The 23,616-nt window shown below is 40.3% G+C and overlaps 1 protein-coding gene across 1 annotated transcript; it reads left to right on the forward strand.

Moving 5' to 3' along the window:
• Positions 1-8,304: 8,304 nt before the first annotated feature.
• Positions 8,305-21,102, forward strand: LOC118995929 (olfactory receptor 1J4-like). Its single transcript, XM_037059055.1, is given in 4 exon segments — positions 8,305-8,509; positions 8,512-8,800; positions 17,009-17,914; positions 21,060-21,102. Coding segments are annotated over 4 exon segments (1,443 nt in total).
• The last annotated feature ends 2,514 nt before the right edge of the window (positions 21,103-23,616 follow it).

Raw genomic sequence — 23,616 nt, forward strand, 5'->3', positions numbered from 1 at the left:
ATATATAAACATGAAATTGACTGCTTTACCCTTCTATTATACACAATTCAGTGGCAATTACAAGATTCATCACCGATATCTCATTTTAGGACCCCTGAAGAAAACTCTTCAGAGCATCAATGAAACTGAGTAATTTACAACTGTCAAAGAATGAAAACACAGATAACTATGAATCAATAGGGAGAAACATCTGGATATACTGTTAAATAGAAACAAGCAATGTGCCAAAGGGCACATAGAGCATTGAAATTTTTCTAAAAATTAAGAAGAAATAAAATACACATATGTCTGCCCATTTGAGCAAAAAGAAACACAGGAAGAATAAATCAGAAACTAATCAAATGGTTTACCCAGAGAAGGTGGACAGAAGAGATGGGAGATGAACATAATTATTAGCATAGTTAAGACTATGTTGTCTCTCTTTTTCAACTAGAAAATAAATAGAAGAGGTGGTGCATGAAGCAAAATAGAACGATGAAGACAAATGAACCCAACTGTATAAATTAATACCATAATTAGATTAAAGAGGGAAATAATGTAAGTACCCTGGTAATTCTTGAACCCATTATTTTGTCTAAACTCACGCATTAAAAAAAAAACCTAGAAACAAAGTCTTAAGCTGTGGTTAGGGTGTCATTAACAGTGTCATGTATAAGTTCAAGATGCTGAACTACTTCCCACGTGTTCAAACATTCAGCAAATAAGTAAACAACGAGGAAGAGGGAGTGATTCCTCGCTCTCACAGGAAAGGTACTATGGACGTAGGAAAGGAGAAGCTGCAAAGGACTCTCGGATGTTAAACTAGAATTAGATATCTGTTCAAGATAATGGGTTGTAAAAATTATAAATAGATGAAAACACATATAAATACACACACACAGATACACACACACACACACACACACACTGTTCCCATCCCTCATTCTTCCTGCCCCACTCCTGACTCATCCTGACATGTAAACACTGCTTTAGGCTTTGCTATCTAGTTCTTACTTTCTGTGTTCCTTTTATATATATTCTCTCCTTGACTTCTCTGATATATTTAGAACCTTTGGAAACAATAAACATACCTAGAGATTAAAAATGAATAACAATAGTAATGGATTATAACTCAGAGAATAATAAGTAAAAATCCATGAGTTCTTTATGATATATAGAAATAGAAAACAAATGAGTGAGGAATAAGGGTAACTTCCTTCTTATAAGAGACCACAATTAATAATCACAGGAGAAAAGATACTATTTGTAAAGTTACCATTCGAGCATCACATTTGTGATAATCTTGTCATATAAGAATCACCAATGAAATAAACATGGTGACATAGGTAAACACAGCTCCCCTCCTTGCACAACCACATCAAAATTACAACTTAACTATAGAACAACCATTACTCAAAACTGTCAGGAATTGAGTTGAGTGGAAACCCGAAAACTACAGAGTCAAAGGAATAACATCCATCCAGACTAGAATAAGAGGCAGCGATGTGGAAAGGGCTGGTGCCACATCCACATTGGTAGATAAGAATTTGAAAGGAATATCTCAGGAGCAAAGAGTCCCAATCCCACAACAGCCCCCAGCCCAGAGTTCCAGTGACAGGTAGACAAGTCTCCATGAGTTCCGTCTGCAAAAATCACTGCACATTGAGTTGAGGGAAGAAACTTCTAGAGTCCCAAGCACTTCCTCTTAAAGAAAACACGTACAGATTTAGACTCACTCCCTCTGGGCTTCAGCACTGGGTTAGCAGTTTGACAGGCACCAGTGGCATACTGGGAAAAACTGAAGTGTCTGGCATCAAGGTGAAAGCTGGGGAACAGTTTTCTTCCAGACAACAAGGCAGGCAGAGGCCACTGTCCCTTTGCTGAATCCTCCCTCCACAAAGCCACACAGCTCACTCCTGGGTGCCATATCTGAAACTCCATCAACCTGCCTTACACTGTTTGCCCTGCCCTAGAGATCCCCTGACACTCTGTCTCACCCAACTTATGGGCCCAACCAAACTGTTAACAGTGGCTTTTCCATAGGAATGGCTGGTCTTGCCTCATGCTTCACAACTTCCTAAACATCTCAAAGAAGCAATAGCCAGCCTCAGGGAGCCACCAAGACCCCCATACCTCTTGCTAAGAGGCCCAAGGTCTGGCACTAGCAGCAGTCAGCCTTGATTCAGAGAGGATCTTTGCCTGGGAAACTCCAAGCCCAGCACAAGTAGTAGTCATCTCAAATTGCATTATACCTCCTGCACAGTAGCTTCAGGAAGAACACAGGAGGCAGCTAAGCTTGTCCTGCACCACATGAGAAACCTCAGAGCCTATGCATCCAGTGGACAGCTACAGACCATGTCAGAGCACCATCTCCTTGCTCCTACACAGCTGATCCTCCACACAGAGTGGAGGTTGGTGGTAAGTGATCACAGCCAATCCTTGCAGGTTACTGGCCTGCATAAATCATTCCCATTAATCTGCCAGCAACAACCAAGGATCATCTACAAGAAGAGAGTATACTCAGCCCACACAAAGAGCACACCTAGAATACCCATCTGGGGTGACAGGGGAAGCTGTGCTACCGGACCCTAAGGGACACCTACAACATTAAGCCACTCTACTAAGACAGGGAGTCATAGCAGCTCTACCTAACACACAGAAAGAAACACATGGAGGCTGCAAAACGAGTAGACAAAGAAACAAGGCCCAAATCAAAGAACAGAATAAAACTCCAGGAAAAGAACTACACAAAATAGAGATAAGCACTCTGTCAGATGCAGAGTTCAAAATACTGGTTATAAGGCTGCTCAAGGAACTTAGTAAAGACTTGAACAGAATAAAAAAGATCCAGTCATAAACAAAGGATACACTAACTGAAATAAAGGACAATTTCCAGGGAAACAACAGTAAAGTGGATGGAGCTTAGAATCAAGTCAGTGATCTGGAACTTAAGGAAATATAAAACAACAGGAAAAAAGGAATCAAAAAATAAACTAAGGATACTTTAAGAAGCCTCTCCAGCAACCTCAAATGTTCAAACATTCACATGGGGGGTGCCAGAAGGAGAAAAGAAAAAGCAAAAAACTGAAAATCTATTTGAAAAAACAATGAAAAAGAACTTCCATTATTTGGTGAAGGAAATAGACATGCCAGTCCAAGAAGCACAGGGAGTCCCAAAGAAGGTGGATGCAAAGAGGCCCACTTGAAGGCACATCATCATTAAAATGCCAAAGGTTAAATATAAAAGGAGAATCTTAAACAGGCAGTTATCCACAAAGGAGTTCCCATAAGACTATCAACTGATTTCTCAAAAGAAACTGCAGGCTAGCAGGGATTGGCAAGAAATACTCAAAGTCATAAAAACGGGGACCTACAGCCAACATTGCTCTACCAGCAAGGCTATCATTTAGAATAAAAAATAGATAAAGAACTTCCCAGACAGAAAAAAAAAAACCTAAAGGAGTTCTTTATCACCAAGCCATTATTATATGAAATGTTGAAAGGACTTATTTAAGAAAAAGAAGAAGAGAAAAACTATGAACAATAGTTTAAAATGGCAATAAATATATATCTATCAGCAACTGAATATGAAAAAAACACTAAGCAAACAAAAACAGGAGAGACAGAATAATGGACATGGAGAGTGTGCTGATGATTGCCAACTGAGAGGGAAGTGTGGGGAAATGGGTTGAAGAGGTGAAAAATTAAGTACAAACAGGTAGTTACAGAATAGTCATGGGGATGTAAAGTAAAGGAAATGAAACAGCCAAAACACTTATATGCATGACCCAGGGATGTGAACAACAGAGTGTGGATGGCCTGAGGGAGTGGGAAGTGCTGGGTGGAGGGGGCAAAACTGGGAAATATGGGGAGAGCTGTAACAGCATAATCAAAGAATATAATTTACAAATAAAGGAAAATAAAAAAAGAATCACCATGGATGTTAAATATAGTGGGTGAAATGCTAATAAGGAAAAAGTCATGTTTATATATCATCAAAATATCTACTCAAATATTAATTAACTGTAGAGAGTTGGGTTTATTTCTGGGTTCTCTATTCTGTTCCATTGGTCTATGTGCCTGTTTTTATGCCAGTAGCAGGCTGTTTTGATTACACTGGCCTTGTAATACAGTTTGATATCAGGTATTGTGATCCCTCCTACTTTGTTCTTCTTTCTTAACATTGCAGCTGCTATTCGGGGTCTTTTATGGTTCCATATAAATTTTTGAAGTGTTTCTTCTATGTCTGTGAAATATGCCATTGGTACTTTAATAGGTATTGCATTGAATCTGTAAATTGCTTTGGGTAGTATGGACATTTTGATGATGTTAATTCTTCCAATCCCTGAACACGGTATACGTCTCCATTTGTTTGTGTCTTCCTTGATTTCTGTCTTCAGTGTTGTGTAATTTTCTGCATACAGGTCTTTAACCTCATTGGTTAGATTTATTCCCAGATATTTTATTTTTCTTTTTGCTATATCAAATGGGATTATTTTCTTGATTTCTGCTTCTGCTGATTCATTGTTAGTATACAGAAATGCCTTTGATTTCTGGATATTGACTTTGTATCCCGCTGTTTTGCCAAATTCATTTATTAGTTCGAGCAGTTTTTTGGTAGAGGCTATAGGATTTTCCATGTACACTATCATGTCATCTGCAAACAATGACAGTTTTGTTTCCTCCTTTCTGATTTGGATGCCTTTTATTTCCTTTTCTTGTCTGATTGCTGTGGCTAGAAGTTCCAATACTATGCACCCCAATGTTCATAGCAGCACAATTTACAATAGCCAAGAGTTGGAAGCAACCTAGGTGCCCATCAGTAAATGAATGGATCAAAAAACTATGGTACATATACACAATGGAATTTTATGCTGCAGAAAGAAAGAAGGAGCTCCTACCTTTTGCAACAACATGGATGGAACTGGAAAGCATTATGCTGAGTGAAATAAGCCAGGTGTTGAAGGACAAATACCATATGATCTCACCTCTAACAGGAAGCTAAACAACAAAACAAACAAGCAAGCAAAATATAACCAAAGACACTGAAACAGAGAACAGGCTGGCAGTGACCAGAGGGGAGAGGGGAGGGAATTTCAGGGGAAATAAGGGAGGAATTTAGAGGAACCTATATAAAGGATACATGGACAACAACTGAGAAGGGTGGAAATGGGAGGGAGGGGGGAAGATGGGGTGGGATGGGATGGGAGTAATAGACAGAAAACTGTACTTGAAAAATAATTAAATAAAAAAAAGGAAAAAAAAAACATTGGGCAATCAGGATAGGGACTTCCCAAAAATTCTTGACATCAGTTTTATAACATTTCTGTATCTTTAAAATCATTTCCAAATTAAAAGTTGAAAACTCGTTTGTCCCAGCTGGAACGTGGCCAAGAAGAAAGGAGTCCAGGCATCACTGGAATCAGAGACACTGTCCCCTAGGACTCTAGTCCCTCTGGCTCTTAGACACCCAGCTCCCCAAGGGCAGGCAGAATTATTCAGAAGCTTGGGGACTGGGTGTCAGTCCCCTGCTGGGTGTCAGCAGGGGTTATCTGTTGATTCCTTTCTCTGGAGCTGCTTAAACAAAATGAAAGTCTGTAGAAGTGCCAAGCCCCAGATGCTTCTATTTGTGTGGATGTTAGGACTCCTGAGGAAAACCTGAGGAGCTGGGCAACAGTCTGGAGCAGAAGGTGTCTCAACTCACCAAAGATGAGCACAGGTCAGAGAGGCTGGATGTCTGCATTGTTTCATGGATAGATCTGCCTGTGTGATGGTTGACTCATGGATGAGACTCTAAGCTCATGACTGTGTGTGCGTCTCTGTGAGTCTCTAGGCACTATATTCTGCTTGTGTACATTGTGATTGATAGTTGCATTTGCGTGTGCACGTGTGTGCATAGGTATCTGACTCACAGCCTGACTCTTCCTGAGTCAGACCTAACCTGGCCCTGTTTTAGCCCATGTACACCAAGTTATAGGCCTCTTGCCTGTGATTAGGGACTCCTGATTCATGCCTGTGACTGAAAGTACTTGCATCACAGCTGAGTATCGGAGGTGACATTGTAGGCTCTGATGCTGGACAAGCAGATGCCTGACCTCAGAGGAGCCAAGGTCAGGTGAGAGAAGGGTCACACCTCTGCTCAGCAGCATGTGGTGCAGCACGTGCAAGCTGAGTCTGTGGGTGACACACTGGTGTGTGACATAAGAAGCTGTATTGTTTCATTTTCTCTGTATATTGGCTTGTTGTATGACCATGTGCATGGCTTTGTGATTTACCATGTGCACACCATGTTGTGGTGGTTTAATGAGTGCATCTGTGACTGAATAGGCTAACCTGCCCCATGCTTATGGCCTTCCTCCAGGAAGGGGATGGGTCAGAAAGGGAAGAAACATGCCCTCATTTTTAATAGGAGGGTGTGTGCTGCTTGTGTAGTGAGTGTGTGCCTTAGTGTGCAAATGTGTTGTTCGTGTGCTTGTGAGATTTTTTGTGTGCGGCCTTCTGTGTTTTTGGTGACAAGTGTGTAGTGTTAGTGTATATGTGGTGAGCTATTTACTGGGTTTGTCATGAGTCAGGTGTATTGATGTGCATTGTGAATGTGTTTGCAGGTGATTGGTCCACCAATGTCTGTTGTGTATGTCTCATTTGTGGGTTTCTGATGACTTGTATATATGTGCATGCATGTTTATAAGCTCTCCTTCCCTTAAGGTGGCAACTTGGTAACAGGTAAGTAATATTCACAAATAAGCACTGTATGTGTGTGATCTGTATCAACGACCTCAATTTTTCTTTTAGTGTCCTCATTCTGGGGCACCATTTGCTGTGAGAACCACATTCCAAAAAATGTCCTGTGTCTGGAAACGGACCTGCATCATATTAATGTACCAGAAAGTGACTCACCTGAAAATCAGAGTTTGCAACTCTTTATTTTTACTAAACACCCCAGACAAGAGAAAATATAGGCATCCAGCTGTGAGAAGTTATTGTGTAGAATGACCTTCAAATAGTGGTGACCTTGGAATGTTACATAAATCTTTGGTCTCAGTTCACATGTATAAAATGAAAAGAATTACACATCCTTATGAATCTTAGAGAGGCCTTCAGTAATTGTTTATTGTATAATAAGTTTTATGTATTGGAGAATTTTTATCACTTAGAATGTATATAAATGTAAAGGAACAAAATTAGTAAGGAGACTGAGAAAATTTTGACCAATTTGAGTCCTTACAGCTCTAAAATAATATATCGTGCTTGGCTCCCCAGCCTACAAATCGGAAGTTTCCATGTGAAATGGTTTAGAGCTGATTACAAGGATGTATTTCACTGAACCCAGCGAAGCAGCTAATACCTGGTAATTGTGATGTATAGAAAATGATAACACATATATGCCATTTATTTATTATATATCACATATAATATAAACACAGATACACATGCCTGTGTACCATTATGCCCTCCACTGTACTGCTTGGTGCCTACAGAGTTTGTATCACTTATGTTTCTATTTCTTAAAAGCTGAAATAGGGGAAAGACCACAAATTCTTACTGCAGCTGTGAGCTGGCTGTAATGGTACCTGGGAATATAAGGCTGGTGAGTGAATATAACTAGGAAACACCAGTGAAGTCCTCAGTCCAGTACCCAAATATTCACCAAAATGTTCAGCACTTTTATGAGAGGCAGTTTGTTGACTTTTCTGGTTTCAGAGCTATTGTGGCATCAAGTGGCTTTAAAAGTTCACCAGTTCCTAGAGTGTCCCTGAGGTTACAGCTGTAGGTCAATGGGACTTGGCAAGTTCACAGGCAGAGTGTCACTTTGTTCCAACATCTCCTCAGCACTGGAGTCTCATATTTACTTAAGGCAGACACAATTCATCCCAGTTTTCAGGGCTCATTTTCCAACTCTGCTGCAGTGAGTTGTGCATTCACCAGACCAGTGTACAAATTATCCCTCCATGCTCATTGAGCTGTAACTCCTAGAAATGGGCACCTTGCTCTTCTTGTTCACTGTAGCATCTGAGTCCTTAGTAGAGGTCCCGACACAGACTCTGTGTTCAGTAAGTAATGGCTGAATGAAATGGTAAACACCTTGTGCTTCTGTGCAGTAAGGTCTTGTTGGCCGCTTTTTGGGTTCAGTGTTTTCCTAGAAGCAGACTGAGTAACAGCAGAGATGCATACATTTACTAGTACAAAAAAACTAATAAGATTATAGATAAAATTTCATGATTTTTTTTTCAGAAAATTAGAGTATGAGATGTTATGGTCCTGGTTATATTTCCAGAATTCTGAAAGTCCCAAACCTTCCTCATGTCCAGCAGAGAGATGAGCAGCATGAGGCCTGGGAACCAGAGCAGCATGTCCGAGTTCCTCCTCCTGGGGCTCCCCATCCCTCCAGGGCAGCAGGGCCTGTTCTTTGCCTTGTTCCTGGGCATGTACCTGACCACAGTGCTGGGCAACCTGCTCATCATCCTGCTCATCAGGCTGGACCCTCACCTGCACACACCCATGTATTTCTTCCTCAGCCACTTGGCCTTCTCTGAATTTCTCTGTCATCTGTCACTGTTCCTAAGATGCTCATGAATATGCACACACGGCAACAATCCATTCCCTATGTGGGATGCACTTCTCAGTTGTATTTTTTCATAGTTTTTGGTAGTCTTGACAATTTCCTTCTTGCGATGATGGCATATGACAGGTACGTGGCCATCTGTCACCCTCTACACTACACTACTATCGTGAGGGAGGAGTTGTGTGTGCTGCTGGTGGCTGGATCCTGGATCATCTCCTGTGGCAGCGCCCTCTTGCACACCATCCTCTTGGTCCGACTGTCCTTCTGTGCCAACAATGTCATCACCCACTTCTGTGACCTCACTGTGCTCCTGAAACTCAGCTGCTCAGACATCTCCGTCAATGAGCTGGTAATCTTCACTGAGGGAGGAATGTTTATATTCTTGCCTTTAGCTATTGTTTTGGGCTCATATATCCATATAGGAACCCTCATTATGAAGGCTTCCTCCACTAAGAGACTCTTGAAATTTTTTTCTACCTGTGTCTCCCATCTCCTTGTGGTGTCTTTATTCTACAGGACACTTGCTGTTGTTTACCTTTTCTCCTTCTCATGGGATTCTAAAGACATCATTGCTTCAGTCATGCATACAGTAGGCATCCCAATTCTGAACCCCTTCATCTACAGCCTGAAAAACAGAGATGTGAAGCAGGCCTTAGAATATTCATCAACAGGGTTAAAGAAGTTAATATGTCAATGAGGTCACATTTCCCACTTGGATTGTTTACAATTCTTTCACCATAAAATATGGTGAAAACCATATTTTTCACTTGCTCATCATCTCTTATAAGGTATCTGCAAAATCTTTTGCAAAACATGTTGCCCAATTTTAACTATCAATTTGTCTTTTTCTCTGCTGAGATACGTCAATTTTTGCTTATGCATTTGTATACTGTATTATGAAGATACACTAATTTAGTGTCATGATATGCTACTGGTTTGTTCCTCCCTTTTGATTAATTATATGTATTTTGATATTCCATTACCCCTATACTAAGTTATCAATCATACATTATTACTATTTTTTAATTCTTTTCTGTGCTGTATGCAAAGATTACTTCTTACCTCCCTTTTAATATTTGAGTAACATTTAACATACAAAACACAACATTGACCACTGTAGCCTTCTAAGATACACAATTCAGGCACTTATGAGACTCACTACCAATATCTCATTTTAGGAACCTCTATAGGAACCTCTATAGATCATCAGTGAAACTGAGTAATTTGCAACTGTGAAAAAATAAAAACAAAGATATTTATGAATTATATAAAGAAACATCTGGATATACTGTTAAATGGAAACAAGCAATGTGGAAATGGGTACTTACACTACTGAAGTTTTTGTAAAAATTAAGGGGAAATATAATATACATATGTCATCCCATTTGAGCAAAAAGAAACACAGGAAGTATAGATCAGAAACTAATGAGGTGGTTTACCCAGAGAAGTTGGACAGAAGAGATGAGAGATGAGTATAATCATTAGTGTAGTTATGACCATGTTGTATTTTGCCACTAAAAAATAAATAGAAGAGGTGGTGTGTGAAGCAAAATAGAATTAAGAAGACAAATGAACCTGAGTGTATCTTTAATTAATACCATAATTAGACTAAAGAGGGAAATAATGTAAGTACCTAGTAATTCTTGAACCAAGAATTTCGTCTATACATATTTACAATAAAAAAAACTGGAAAAAGTCTTAAGCTGTAGTCTTAAGTCCTAATGACAACTGTCATTAACAGTGTCGTGTATAAGTACAAGTTTCTGAACTACTTCCCATATATCTAAATATTCAAAAAATGAGGAAAGACTGAAGAGAAGGGAGTGACTCCTCGCTCTCATAGGAAAGGTACTACACACGTAGAAAAGGAGAAGCTGCAAAGGACTCTTGGGTGCTAAACTAGAGCTGGAGATATTAGTTCAAGCTCATGGGCTTTAAAAATTATAAATAAATGGAAACTTATATGTTATATATATATATATCTATACTGTTCCCATCCCTCATTCTTTCTGCTCCACCCCTGACCCATCTATATGGGAAAACATTCCTTTAGTCTTTGATTTCTACTTTTTAGTTCTTGTGTTCCTTTTACATATATTCCCCAGGTGATTTGTCTAATATTACTTACAGTCCTTGGAATCAATAAGCACACCAAGAGATTCAAAATGAATAACAATAGTAGTAGACTATAACTCAGAGAATAATGAGTAAAATCCTCGACACCATAATGATATAAACAACTAAAAAACAAATGAGTGGGGAATAAGGGTAACCTCATTCTTATAAGAGAACACAATTAATAAACATGGGAGAAAAGACAGTATCTGAAAATTATCATCTGGCCATCAAATTTGTCATAATCTTGACATAAGAATCATCAATGAAATCAACATGGTGACATAGGTAAACACAGCTCCCTTTCTTCCACAACCACATCAAAATTACAACTAAACTATAGAACAACCATCACTCAGCACTCTCAGAATTTCTGTGGAAGTGTTCTTCTTGTTCTTCTGTGGAAGTAAACAACTTGAGTTGAGTGAAAGTCTGACAACTACAGAATTAAATAAACAACATCCATCCAGACAAGTGTAAGGGGAGGAGGCTGATGCCATACCCACTTGTGGTGGATAAAAATTTGAGAGGAATATCTCAAGAGCAGCGAGTTCCAGTCCCACAATACCTCCCAGCCCAGAGATCCAGTGCCAGGAAGACAAGTCTCCATAAGATCTGTCTGCAAAAATCAGTGGACATTGAGTTGAGGGGAGGAACTTCTAGAGTCCCAAGCACTTCCTCTTAAAGAAAACATGTACAGATTTAGACTCACTCACTCTGGGCTCCAGCACTGGGTTAGCAGTTTGACAGGCACCAGTGGCATAATGGGAGAAATTGAAGTGTCTGGCATCAAGATGAGAGCTGGGGAACAGTTTTCTTTCAGACAAAAAGTCAGGAAGAGGCCACTGTCCCTTTGCTGAATCTTCCCTCCACAAAGCCACAGAGCTCACACCTGGGTGCCATACCTGAGTCTCCATGAACCTACCTTACACTGTTTGCCCTGTCCTAGAGATCCCCTGACAATCTGTCTCACCCAACTTATGGGCCCAACCGAGCTGCTAACAGTGGCTTTTCCATAGGAATGGCTGGTCTTGCCTCATGCTTCACAACTTCCTAATCATCTCAAAAAAGCAATAGTCAGCCTCAGGGAGCCACCCATACCTCTTGCTAAGTGGCCAAGGCTGGGCACTAGCAGCAGCCAGCCTTGATTCAGAGATCAGCTTTGCTTGGGAACCTCCAGTTCCAGCACAGGTAATAGTCATCTCAAATTGCATTATACCTCATGCAAAGTAGCCTCAGGCAGAATGCACAAGGCGGAAAACCTTGTCCTTCACCACGTGAGAAACCTCAGAACCTATGCATCCAGTGGACAGCTATACAGACCATGTCAGAGCACCATCTCCTTGCTCCTGCACAGCTGATCCTCCACACAGGGTGGAGGTTGGTGGTAAGTGGTCACAGCCAATCCTTGCAGGTGACTGGCCTGCATAAATCATTCCCATTAACCTGCTAGCAGCAACCAAGGCTCATCTACAAGAAGAGAGTATACTCAGCCCACACAAAGGGCACTCCTCGAATACCCATATCGGGTGACAGGGGAAGCTGTACTACCGGACCCTACAGGACACCTGCAACATTAAGCCACTCTACTAAGAGAGGAGTCATAGCAGCTCTACCTAACACACAGAAACAAACACATGGAGGCTGCCAAAACGAGTAGACAAACAAACAAGGCCTAAATCAAAGAAGAGAATAAAACTCCAGGAAAAGAACTACACAAAATGGAGATAAGCACTCTGTCAGATGCAGAGTTCAAACTACTGGTTATAAGGCTGCTCAAGGAATGTAGTGAAGACTTCAGCAGAGTGAAAAAGATCCAGTCTGAAATAAAGAATACACTAACTGAATTAAAGAACAATTTCCAGGGAAACAACAGCAGAGTGGATGAAGCTGAGAATCAAATCAGTGATTTAGAACTTAAGGAAATAAAAAACAAGAAGAAAAAGAAATAAAAAAATAAACTGAGGAAACTTTAATGGGCCTCTGCAGCCAATTCAAATGTTCCACATTCACATATGGGGTGCCAGAAAGAGAAGAGAAAAAAACAAAAACTGAAAAACTATTTGGGAAAAATAATATAAAAGAAGGTTTGTTATTTGATGAAGGAAATAGACATGCCAGTCCAAGAAGCACAGAGAGTCCCAAACATGATGGACACAAAGAGGTCCACTCAAAGACACATCATCATGAAAGTGCCAAAGCTTAAATATAAAGGGAGAATCTTAAAAGCAGCAAGAGAAAAGCAAGCAGTTACCTACAAAGGAGTTCCCATAAGACTATCAACCAATTTCTCAAAAGAAACTTTGCAGGCTAGCAGGGATTGGCAAGAATACTCAAAGTCAATAAAAGCAGGGTCCTACAGCCAACATTGCTTTACCCAGCAAAGCTATCATTTAGAATCAAAAGGTAAATAACCAGCTTCCCAGACAGAAAAAACTAAATTCTTTAGTTTTTTAGAAAGAAAAACTTTCTTTAGGGACAATTTAGGAAAAATTCTTTAGGAACAAAATTAGTAAGGAGAATTCTTTACCACTGAGCCATTATTATATTTAACGTTGAAAGGACTTATTTAAGAAAAAGAAGAAGAGAGGAACTATGAAAAATAAAATAGCAATAAATACATATCTATCAACAATTGAATATGAAAACCAGCCTAGGCAAACAAATACAGGAGAGATAGAATAATGGATATGAAGAATGTGCTGATGATTGTCAGTTGGGTGGGGAGTGTTGGGAAATGGGTGAAGAGGTGAGAGAATTGGGTACTAAGAGGTAGTGACAGAATAGTGATGGGGATGTAAGGAAAGGAAATGGAGCAGCCAAAGAATTTACATGCATGACCCATGGATCTGAACAATGGAGTGGGGATTGCCAGAGGGAGTAGGGGGTTCTGGGTGGAGGTGGCAAAATAGGGAAAAGTTGGGACAACTGTAAGAGCATAATCAAAGAATATAATTTACAAAAAAGAAGTAAAAAGAGAATCACCAATGGATGTTAAACATAGTGGCTGAAATGCTAATAAGGAAAAAGTTATGTTTATATATCATCAAAAAATCTACTCAAATGATACCTGTTAACAATTGGGTTAAAATATTAACTATAAAACACTAATAACTTTATAAAAACCTGGCAGATACCACCACAGTATATTGATCAAGGATTAAAACACTTGTAAAGAAATAAATTAATATCATATGTCTTCTTATAACATGCATTGTGGTATACCTGGTGAAAATCTAAGCATGAAACATACATACTTTAATACATACATGCACATGAAAGGTAAACACAGTGAAACATTAAACATTGGGGAATCAGGGTAGGGCCTTTCCAAAAATTCTTGACATCAGTTTTATAACATTTCTGTGTCTTTAAAATCATTTCCAAATTAAAAGTTGAAAAGTCCTTTGTCCCAGCTGGAACGTGGCCAAGAAGAAAGGAGTCCAGGCATCACTGGAATCAGAGACACTGTCCCCTAGGACTCTAGTCCCTCTGGCTCTTAGACACCCAGCTCCCCAAAGGGCAGGCAGAATTATTTAGAAGCTTGGGGACTGGGTGTCAGTCTCTCATTAGTAAGGGTTATCTGTTGATTCGTTTCTCTGGAGCTGCTTAGACAAAATGAAAGTCTGTAGAAGTGCCAAGCCCCAGATGCTTCTTCTATTTGTGTGGATGTTAGGACTCCTGAGGAAAACCTGAGGAGCTGGGCAACAGTCTGGAGTAGAAGGTGTCTCAACTCACCAAAGATGAGCACAGGTCAGAGAGCTGGATGTCTGCATTGTTTCATGGATAGATCTGCCTGTGTGATGGTTGACTCATGGATGAGACTCTAAGCTCATGACTGTGTGTGCGTCTCTGTGAGTCTCTAGGCACTATATTCTGCTTGTGTACATTGTGATTGATAGTTGCTTTTGCGTGTGGAAGTGTGTGCACAGGTATCTGACTCACAGCCTGACTCTTCCTGAGTTAGACCGAACCTGGCCCTGTTTTAGCCCATGGACACCAAGTTATAGGCCTCTTGCCTGTGATTAGGGACTCCTGATTCATGCCTGTGACTGAAAGTACTTGCATCACAGCTGATCATCGGAGGTGACATTGTAGGCTCTGATGCTGGGCAAGCAGATGCCTGACCTCAGAGGAGCCAAGTTCAGGTGAGAGAAGGGTCACACCTCTGCTCAGCAGCATGTGCTGGTGCATATGTGAGCGGTGACTGTGGGTGACACAGTGGTGTGTGAGATCAGAAGCTGTATTGTTTAATTTTCTCTGTATATTGGCCTATTGTGTGACCATGTGCATGGCACTGTGGTTTACCATAGGCACACTGTGTTGTGTGGTTTAATGAGTGCTCCTGTGACTGAATAGGCTAACCTGCCCCATGCTTATGGCCTTCCTCCAGGAAGGGGATGGGTCAGAAAGGGAAGAAACATACCCTCATTTTTAATAGGAGAGTGTGTGCTGCTTTTTGGTTAGTGTGTTCCTAGGTGTGCATATGTGCTGTTCATGTGTGTTTCTTGTGAGATTTTTTGTTTGTGGCCTTCTGTGTTTTTGGTAATATGTATGTAGTAGTAGTGTATATGAGGTGAGCTGTTTACTGGGTGTGTCATGAGTCAGGTGTGTTGATGTGCATTGTGAGTGTGTTTGCAGGTGATTGGTCCATCAATGTGTGTTGTGTATGTCTCATTTGTGTGTTTCTGATGACTTGTGTGTATGTGCATGCGTGTTCATAAGCTCTCCTTCCCTTAAGGTGGCAACTTGGTAACAGGTAAGTAATATTCACAAATCAGCACTGTGTGTGTGTGAGATCTGCATCGACAACCTCAACTTTTCTTTAAGTGTCCTCATTATGGTGCAATATTAGGTGATAGAATCAAATTCCAAAAAATGTCCTGTGTCTGGGAATGGACCTGCTGTCATATTCATGTACCTGAGTGTGACTAAATTGGAAATCAAATTTGCAACTATTTATTTTTACTAAACATCCCAGGCAAAAGAAAATCCAGTCGTCCAGCTGTGAGAAGTTATTGGGCAGAATGACCTTCAGATAGTGGTGACCTTGGAACATTATGTAAATCCTTGGCCTCAGGTTACATATATAAAACGGAAAGAATTACACTTCCTTCTGAATCTTAGAGAGGTCTTCAGTAATTCCTTATTGTATACAAATTCGTACGTATTGGAGAAGTTTTCTCCCTTGAAATGTATATAAATGTGAAGGAACAAAATTAGTAAGGAGACTGAGAAAATTTTGACCAATTTGAGTCCTTACAGCTCTAAAATAATATATTGTGCTTGGCTCCCCAGCCAAGAAATCGGAAGTTTCCATGTGAAGTGATTTAGAGCATGGGTGCTTATTACACAGATGTATTACACTGAACCCCGTGAAGCAGCTAATACTTGGTAATTGTAATGTATAGAAAATGATAACACATACATGTCATTTATATTATATATATCTCATGTAATACAAACACAGGTACACATCTGTATACCATTCTGTCTGCCAATGTACTGCTTGCTGCCTACAGAGTTTGTATTTCTTAAAAGCTGAAATAGGTGAAAGACCACAAATTCTTACTGCAGCTGTGAGCTGGCTGTAATGGTATCTGGGAATATAAGGCTGGTGAGTGGATATAACTAGGAAACACCAGTGAAGTCCTCAGTCCAGTACCCAAATATTCACCAAAATGTTCAGCACTGTTATGAAAGGCAGTTTGTTGACTTTTCTGGTTTCAGAGCTATTGTGGCATCAAGTGGCTTTAAAAGTTCACCAATTTCTAGAGTGTCCCTGGGTTTACAGCTATAGGTCAATGGGACTTGGCAAGTTCACAGGCAGAGTGTCACATTGTTCCAACATCTCCTCAGCCCTAGAGTCTCATGTTTATATAAGGCAGACAAAAGGTGATCCCAGTTTTCAGGGCTCATTTTCCAATTCTGCCCCAGGTAACTATGTATTCACTGGACTGCTATACATATTATCCCTCCATGCTCATTGAGCTGTAAACTCCTAGAAATGGGCACCTTGCTCTTCTTGTTCACTGTAGCATCTGAGTCCTTAGTAGAGGTCCCCACACAGACTCTGTGTTCAGTAAGTAATGGCTGAATGAAAGGGTAACCACCTCCTGCTTCTGTGCAGTAAGGTCTTGATGGCTGGTTTTTGGGTTCACTATTTTCCTAGAACCAGAGTGAGTAACAGCAGAGATGCCTACATTTACTAGTAAAAACAATTAATAAGGATGTAGATAAAATTTCATGATTTTCCCAGGAAATTACAGTATGAGATGTGATGGTCCTGGTTATATTTCCAGAATTCTGAAAGTCCCAAACCTTCCTCATGTCCAGCAGAGAGATGAGCAGCATGAGGCCTGGGAACCTGAGCAGCATGTCCGAATTCCTCCTCCTGGGGCTCCCCATCCCTCCAGAGCAGCAGGGCCTGTTCTTTGCCCTGTTCCTGGGCATGTACCTGACCACAGTGCTGGGCAACCTGCTCATCATCCTGATCATCAGGCTGGACTCTCGCCTGCACACGCCCATGTACTTCTTCCTCAGCCACTTGGCCTTCTCTGACATTTCTCTGTCATCTGTCACTGTTCCTAAGATGCTCATGAATATGCACACACGGCAACAATCCATTCCCTATGTGGGATGCATTTCTCAGTTGTATTTTTTCATAGTTTTTGGTAATCATGACAATTTCCTTCTGGCAGTGATGGCATATGACAGGTACGTGGCCATCTGTCACCCTCTACACTACACTACTATCATGAGGGAGGAGTTGTGTGTGCTGCTGGTGGCTGGATCCTGGATCATCTCCTGTGGCAGCGCCCTCTTGCACACCATCCTCTTGGTCCGACTGTCCTTCTGTGCCAACAATGTCATCACCCACTTCTTTTGTGACCTCACTGTGCTCCTGAAACTCAGCTGCTCAGACATCTCCGTCAATGAGCTGGTCCTCCATGCTCAGGGAGGAATATTTGTATTCTTGCCTTTGGCTATTATTGTGGGCTCATATATCCGTATAGGGACCATCATCATGAAGGCTCCCTCTACTAAGAGACTCTTTAAAGCTTTTTCTACCTGTGGCTCTCATCTCTTTGTGGTGTCTTTATTCTATGGGACACTTGCTGTTGTTTACTTTTTGTCCTCATCATGGGATTCCAAAGACATAATTGCTTCAGTCATGTATACAGTAGTTACCCCCATGCTGAATCCCTTCATCTACAGCCTGAGGAACAGAGATATACAGCAGGCCTTAGAATATTTGTCAACTGGGTTAAAGAAGGTAATATGTCAACAAGTTCAGATTTGCTACTTGGATTGTTTATAATTCTTTATTCCTAAATTATATTTTTCACTTGTTCATCATGTATTATAAAGTATCTGCAAAATCTTCTGCAAAACCTGTTGCACAATTTTAACTATGAATTTATCTTTTCCTCCTCTGAGATATGTCAGTTTTTCCTTACGTATTTTTAGACTGTTTTTTCAAGACACACAGATTTAGTGTCATGATCTGATACTGGTGTGTTTCTCCCTTTTGATTAATTATATATATTTTGAAATTCCATTATCCCTATACCAACTTATGAATCATACATTATTACTATTTTTTAAATTCCTTTCTGTGCTGTATGCAAAGATCACTTATAACCTCCCTTTTAATTTTTGAGTAACATTTAATATATAAAACATGACATTGACCACTCTAGCCTCCTAAGATACACAATTCAGTGGTATTTAGTAGACTCATGAACAATATCTCAATTTAGGAATCTCCACAGGAACCTCTACAGAGCATCAGTGAAATTGGGTAATTTGCACCTGAGAAGAAATAAAAATACAGATATGTATGAATCAATATGGAGAAATATCTGGATATAGTGTTAAATGAAAAAAAAGCAGTGTGCAAAATGGTACTTGTAACACTGAACTCTTTGTAAATATATATATATATATATTTTTTGGTTTAAAACATTATTTTAATTGAAATTAAAAGGACATTTTTTTTGTTTCCTTTTAAATATAATTTTTATTTAATTCTTGTTCAAGTACAGGTTTCTGTCTTATATTCCCAACCCTGCCCGCCCCGCACCCCATGCTCTCGCCTCCCTCCCCTTTCCACCCCCCACCCTTAGTTATTGTCCATGTGTCTTTTATACTTGTTCATGTGAATCCATTCCCTTTTCCCCTATGATTCTCTCCCCTCTCCCCTCTGGGTCCTGACAGCCTGTTCCATATTTGAGTGTCATTGGTCGTATTTTGCTTGCTTGTTTGGTTTGTTTAGATTCCTGTTAATGGTGAGATCATATGATACTTGTCTTTCACCGCCTGGCTTATTTCGCTCAGCATAATGCTTTCCAGTTCCATCCATGATGTTGCAAACGGTAGGAGTTCCTTCTTCCTTTCTGCAGCATAGAATTCCATTGTGTAAATGTACCATAGTTTTTTGATCCAGTCATTTACCAATGGGCATCTAGGTTGCTTCCAACTCTTGGCTATGGTGAATTGTGCTGCTATGAACATCGGGGTGCATAGGTTCTATTGGATTGCTGTTTCAGGGTTCTTAGGATATACTCCCAAGAGTGGAATTGCTGGGTCAAAAGGCACGTTCATTTTTAGTTTTCTTAGAAAATTCCATACCGTTTTCCATAGTGGTTGTACCAGTCTGCAATCCCACCAACAGTGAACTAGAGTCCCCTTTTCCCCACAACCTCTCCAGCACTTGTTGTTTGTTTCTTTGTTTATGATAGCCAATCTGACTGGTGTTAAGTGGTATCTCATTGNTTACAGCTCAGTGAGCATGTAGGGACAATTTGTTCAGTGGTCTGGTGAATACACAACTCACTGCAGCAGAGTTGGAAAATGAGCCCTGAAAACTGGGATGAATTGTGTCTGCCTTAAGTAAATATGAGACTCTAGGGCTGAGGAGATGTTGGAACAATGTGACACTCTGCCTGTGAACTTGCCAAATCCCATTGACCTACAGCTGTAACCTCAGGGACACTCTAGGAACTGGTGAACTTTTAAAGCCACTTGATGCCACAATAGCTCTGAAAGCAGGAAAGTCAACAAACTGCCTCCCATAAAAGTGCTGAACATTTTGGTGAATATTTGGGTACTGGAATGAGGACTTCACTGGTATTTCCTAGTTATATCCACTCACCAGCCTTATATTCCCAGATACCATTACAGCCAGCTCACAGCTGCAGTAAGAATTTGTGGTCTTTCCCCTATTTCAGCTTTTAAGAAATAGAAACATAAGGGATACAAACTCTGTAGGCACCGAGCAGTACAGTGGAGGGCATAATGGTACACAGGCATGTGTATCTGTGTTTATATTATATGTGATATATAATAAATAAATGGCATATATGTGTTATCATTTTCTATACATCACAATTACCAGGTATTAGCTGCTTCATGGGTTTCAGTGAAATACATCGGTGTAATCAGCTCTAAACCATTTCACATGGAAACTTCCGATTTGTAGGCTGGGGAGCCAAGCACGATATATTATTTTAGAGCTATAAGGACTCAAATTGGAAAAAATTTTCTCAGTCTCCTTACTAATTTTGTTCCTTTACATTTATATACATTCTAAGTGATAAAAATTATCCAATACATAAAACTTATTATTCAATAAACAATTTCTGAAGGCCTCTCTAAGATTCACATGGATGTGTAATTCTTTTCATTTTATACATGTGAACTGAGACCAAGGACTTATGTAACATTCCAAGGTCACCACTATTTGAAGGTCATTCTACCCAATAACTTCTCACAGCTGGATGCCTATATTTTCTCTTGTCTGGGGTGTTTAGTAAAAATAAAGGGTTGCAAACTCTGATTTTCAGTTGAGTCACTTTCTGGTACATTAATATGACAGCAGGTCCGTTTCCAGACACAGGGCATTTTTGGAATGTGGTTCTCACAGCTAATGGGGCTCCAGAATGAGGACACTGAAAGAAAAATTGAGGTCCTCGATGCAGATCACACACACACAGTGCTGATTTGTGAATAGTACTTACCTGTTACCAAGTTGCCACCTTAAGGGAAGGAGAGCTTATGAACATGCATGCACATATATACAAGTCATCAGAAACCCACAAATGAGACATACACAACACACATTGATGGACCAATCACCTGCAAACACACTCACAATGCACATCAATACACCTGACTCATGACAAACCCAGTAAATAGCTCAGCACATATACCCTAACACTACACACTCCTCACCAAAAACACAGAAGGCCGCACACAAAAAATCTCACAAACACACGAACAACACATTTGCACACTAAGGCACACACTCACTACACAAGCAGCACACACCCTCCTATTAAAAATGAGGGCATGCTTCTTCCCTTTCTGACCCATCCCCTTCCTGGAGGAAGGCCATAAGCATGGGGCAGGTTAGCCTATTCAGTCACAGATGCACTCACTAAACCACCACAACATGGTGTGCACATGGTAAATCACAAAGCCATGCACATGGTCATACAACAAGCCAATATACAGAGAAAATGAAACAATACAGCTTCTGACCTCACACACCAGTGTGTCACCCACAGACACAGCTTGCACGTGCTGCACCACATGCTGCTGAGCAGAGGTGTGACCCTTCTCTCACCTGACCTTGGCTCCTCTGAGGTCAGGCATCTTCTTGGCCAGCACCAGAAACTACAATGTCACCTCAGCTGTGATGCAAGTACTTTCAGTCACAGGCATGAATCAGGAGTCCCTAATCACAGGCAAGAGGCCTATAACTTGGTGTCCATGGGCTAAAATGGGGTCAGGTTAGGTCTGACACAGGAAGTGTCAGGCTGTGAGTCAGATACCTGTGCACACACTTGCGCACACAAATGCAACTATCAATCACAATGTACACAAGCAGAGTACAGTGCCTAGACACTCACAGAGACACACACACAGTCATGAGCTTAGAGTCTCATCCATGAATCAACCATCACACAGGCAGATCTGTTTATCAATGCAGACATCCAGCCTCTCTGACCTGTGCTCATCTTTGGTGAGTTGAGACACCTTCTGCTCCAGACTGTTGCCCAGCTCCTCAGGTTTTCCTCAGGAGTTCTAACATCCACACAAATAGAAGAAGCATCTGGGGCTTGGCACTTCTACAGACTTTCATTTTGTTTAAGCAGCTCCAGAGAAACGAATCAACAGATAACCCTTACTAATGAGAGACTGACACCTAGTCCCCAAGCTTCTGGATAATTCTGCCTGCACTTTGGGGAGCTGGGTGTCTGAGAGCCAGAGGAACTAGAGTCCTAGGGGACAGTGTCTCTGATTCCAGTGATGCCTGGACTCCTTTCTTCTTGGCCACGTTCCAGCTGGGACAAAGGACTTCTCAACTTTTAATTTGGAAATGATTTTAAAGATACAGAAATGTTATAAAACTGATGTCAAGAATTTTTGGAAAGGCCCTATCCTGATTGCCCAATGTTTAATGTTTTACTGTGTTTACCTTCCATGTGCATGTATGTATTAAAGTATGTATGTTTCATGCTTAGATTTTCACCGGGTATACCACAATGCATTGTATTAGAAGACATATAATATTAATTTCTCCCTTTGCTAGTGTTTGAATCCTTGATCATTGACTATGGTGGAATCTGCCAGGTCCTCTTATAAAGTTATTATTGTTTTAAAGTTAATATTTTAAACCGGTTGCTAATAGGTATCATTTGAGTAGATTTTTTTTTTGGATTATATGGCTTCTTTTTTTTCCTCAATTTTTTTATTTAATTATTTTTCAAGTACAGTTTTCTGTCTATTACTCCCATCCCATCCCACCCCCATGCTCCCATTTCCACCCTTCTCAGTTGTTGTCCATGTATCCTTTATATAGGTTCCTCTAAATTCCTCCCTTATTTCCCCTGAAATTCCCTCCCCTCTCCGCTCTGGTCACTGTCAGCCTGTTCTCTATTTCAGTGTCTTTGCTTATATTTTGCTTGCTTGTTTGTTTTGTTGTTTAGCTTCCTGTTAAAGGTGAGATCATATGGTATTTGTCCTTCAACACCTGGCTTATTTCACTCAGCATAATGCTTTCCAGTTCTATCCATGATGTTGCAAAAGGTATGAGCTCCTTCTTTCTTTCTGCAGCATAAAATTCCATTGTGTATATGTACCATAGTTTTTTGATCCATTCATTTACTGATGGGCACCTAGGTTGCTTCCAACTCTTGGCTATTGTAAATTGTGCTGCTATGAACATTGGGGTGCATAGTATTGGAACTTCTAGCCACAGCAATCAGACAAGAAAAGGAAATAAAAGGCTTCCAAGTCGGAAAGGAGAAAATAAAACTGTCATTGTTTGCAGATGACATGATAGTGTACATGGAAAATCCTATAGCCTCTACCAAAAAACTGCTCGAACTAATAAATGAATTTGGCAAAACAGCGGGATACAAAGTCAATATCCAGAAATCAAAGGCATTTCTGTATACTAACAATGAAACAGCAGAAGCAGAAATCAAGAAAATAATCCCATTTGATATAGCAAAAACAAAAATAAAATATCTGGAAATAAATCTAACCAAGGAGGTTAAAGACCTATATGCACAAAACTACACAACACTGAAGACAGAAATCAAGGAAGACACAAGGAAATGGAAACATATACCGTGTTCATGAATTGGAAGAATTAACATCATCAAAATGTCCATACTACCCAAAGCAATTTACAGATTCAATGCAATACCTATTAAAGTACCAATGGCATATTTCACAGACATAGAACAAACACTTCAAAAACTTATATGGAACCATAAAAGACCCCGAATAGCAGCTGCAATGTTAAGAAAGAAGAACAAAGTAGGAGGGATCACAATACCTGATATCAAACTGTATTACAAGGCCAGTGTAATCATAACAGCCTGCTACTGGCATAAAAACAGGCACATAGACCAATGGAACAGAATAGAGAACCCAGAAATAAA

Source organism: Sturnira hondurensis, unplaced genomic scaffold (assembly GCF_014824575.4).
Source record: "Sturnira hondurensis isolate 20B ecotype Veracruz unplaced genomic scaffold, ASM1482457v3 Scaffold0010448, whole genome shotgun sequence".
NCBI lineage: Eukaryota > Metazoa > Chordata > Mammalia > Chiroptera > Phyllostomidae > Sturnira > Sturnira hondurensis.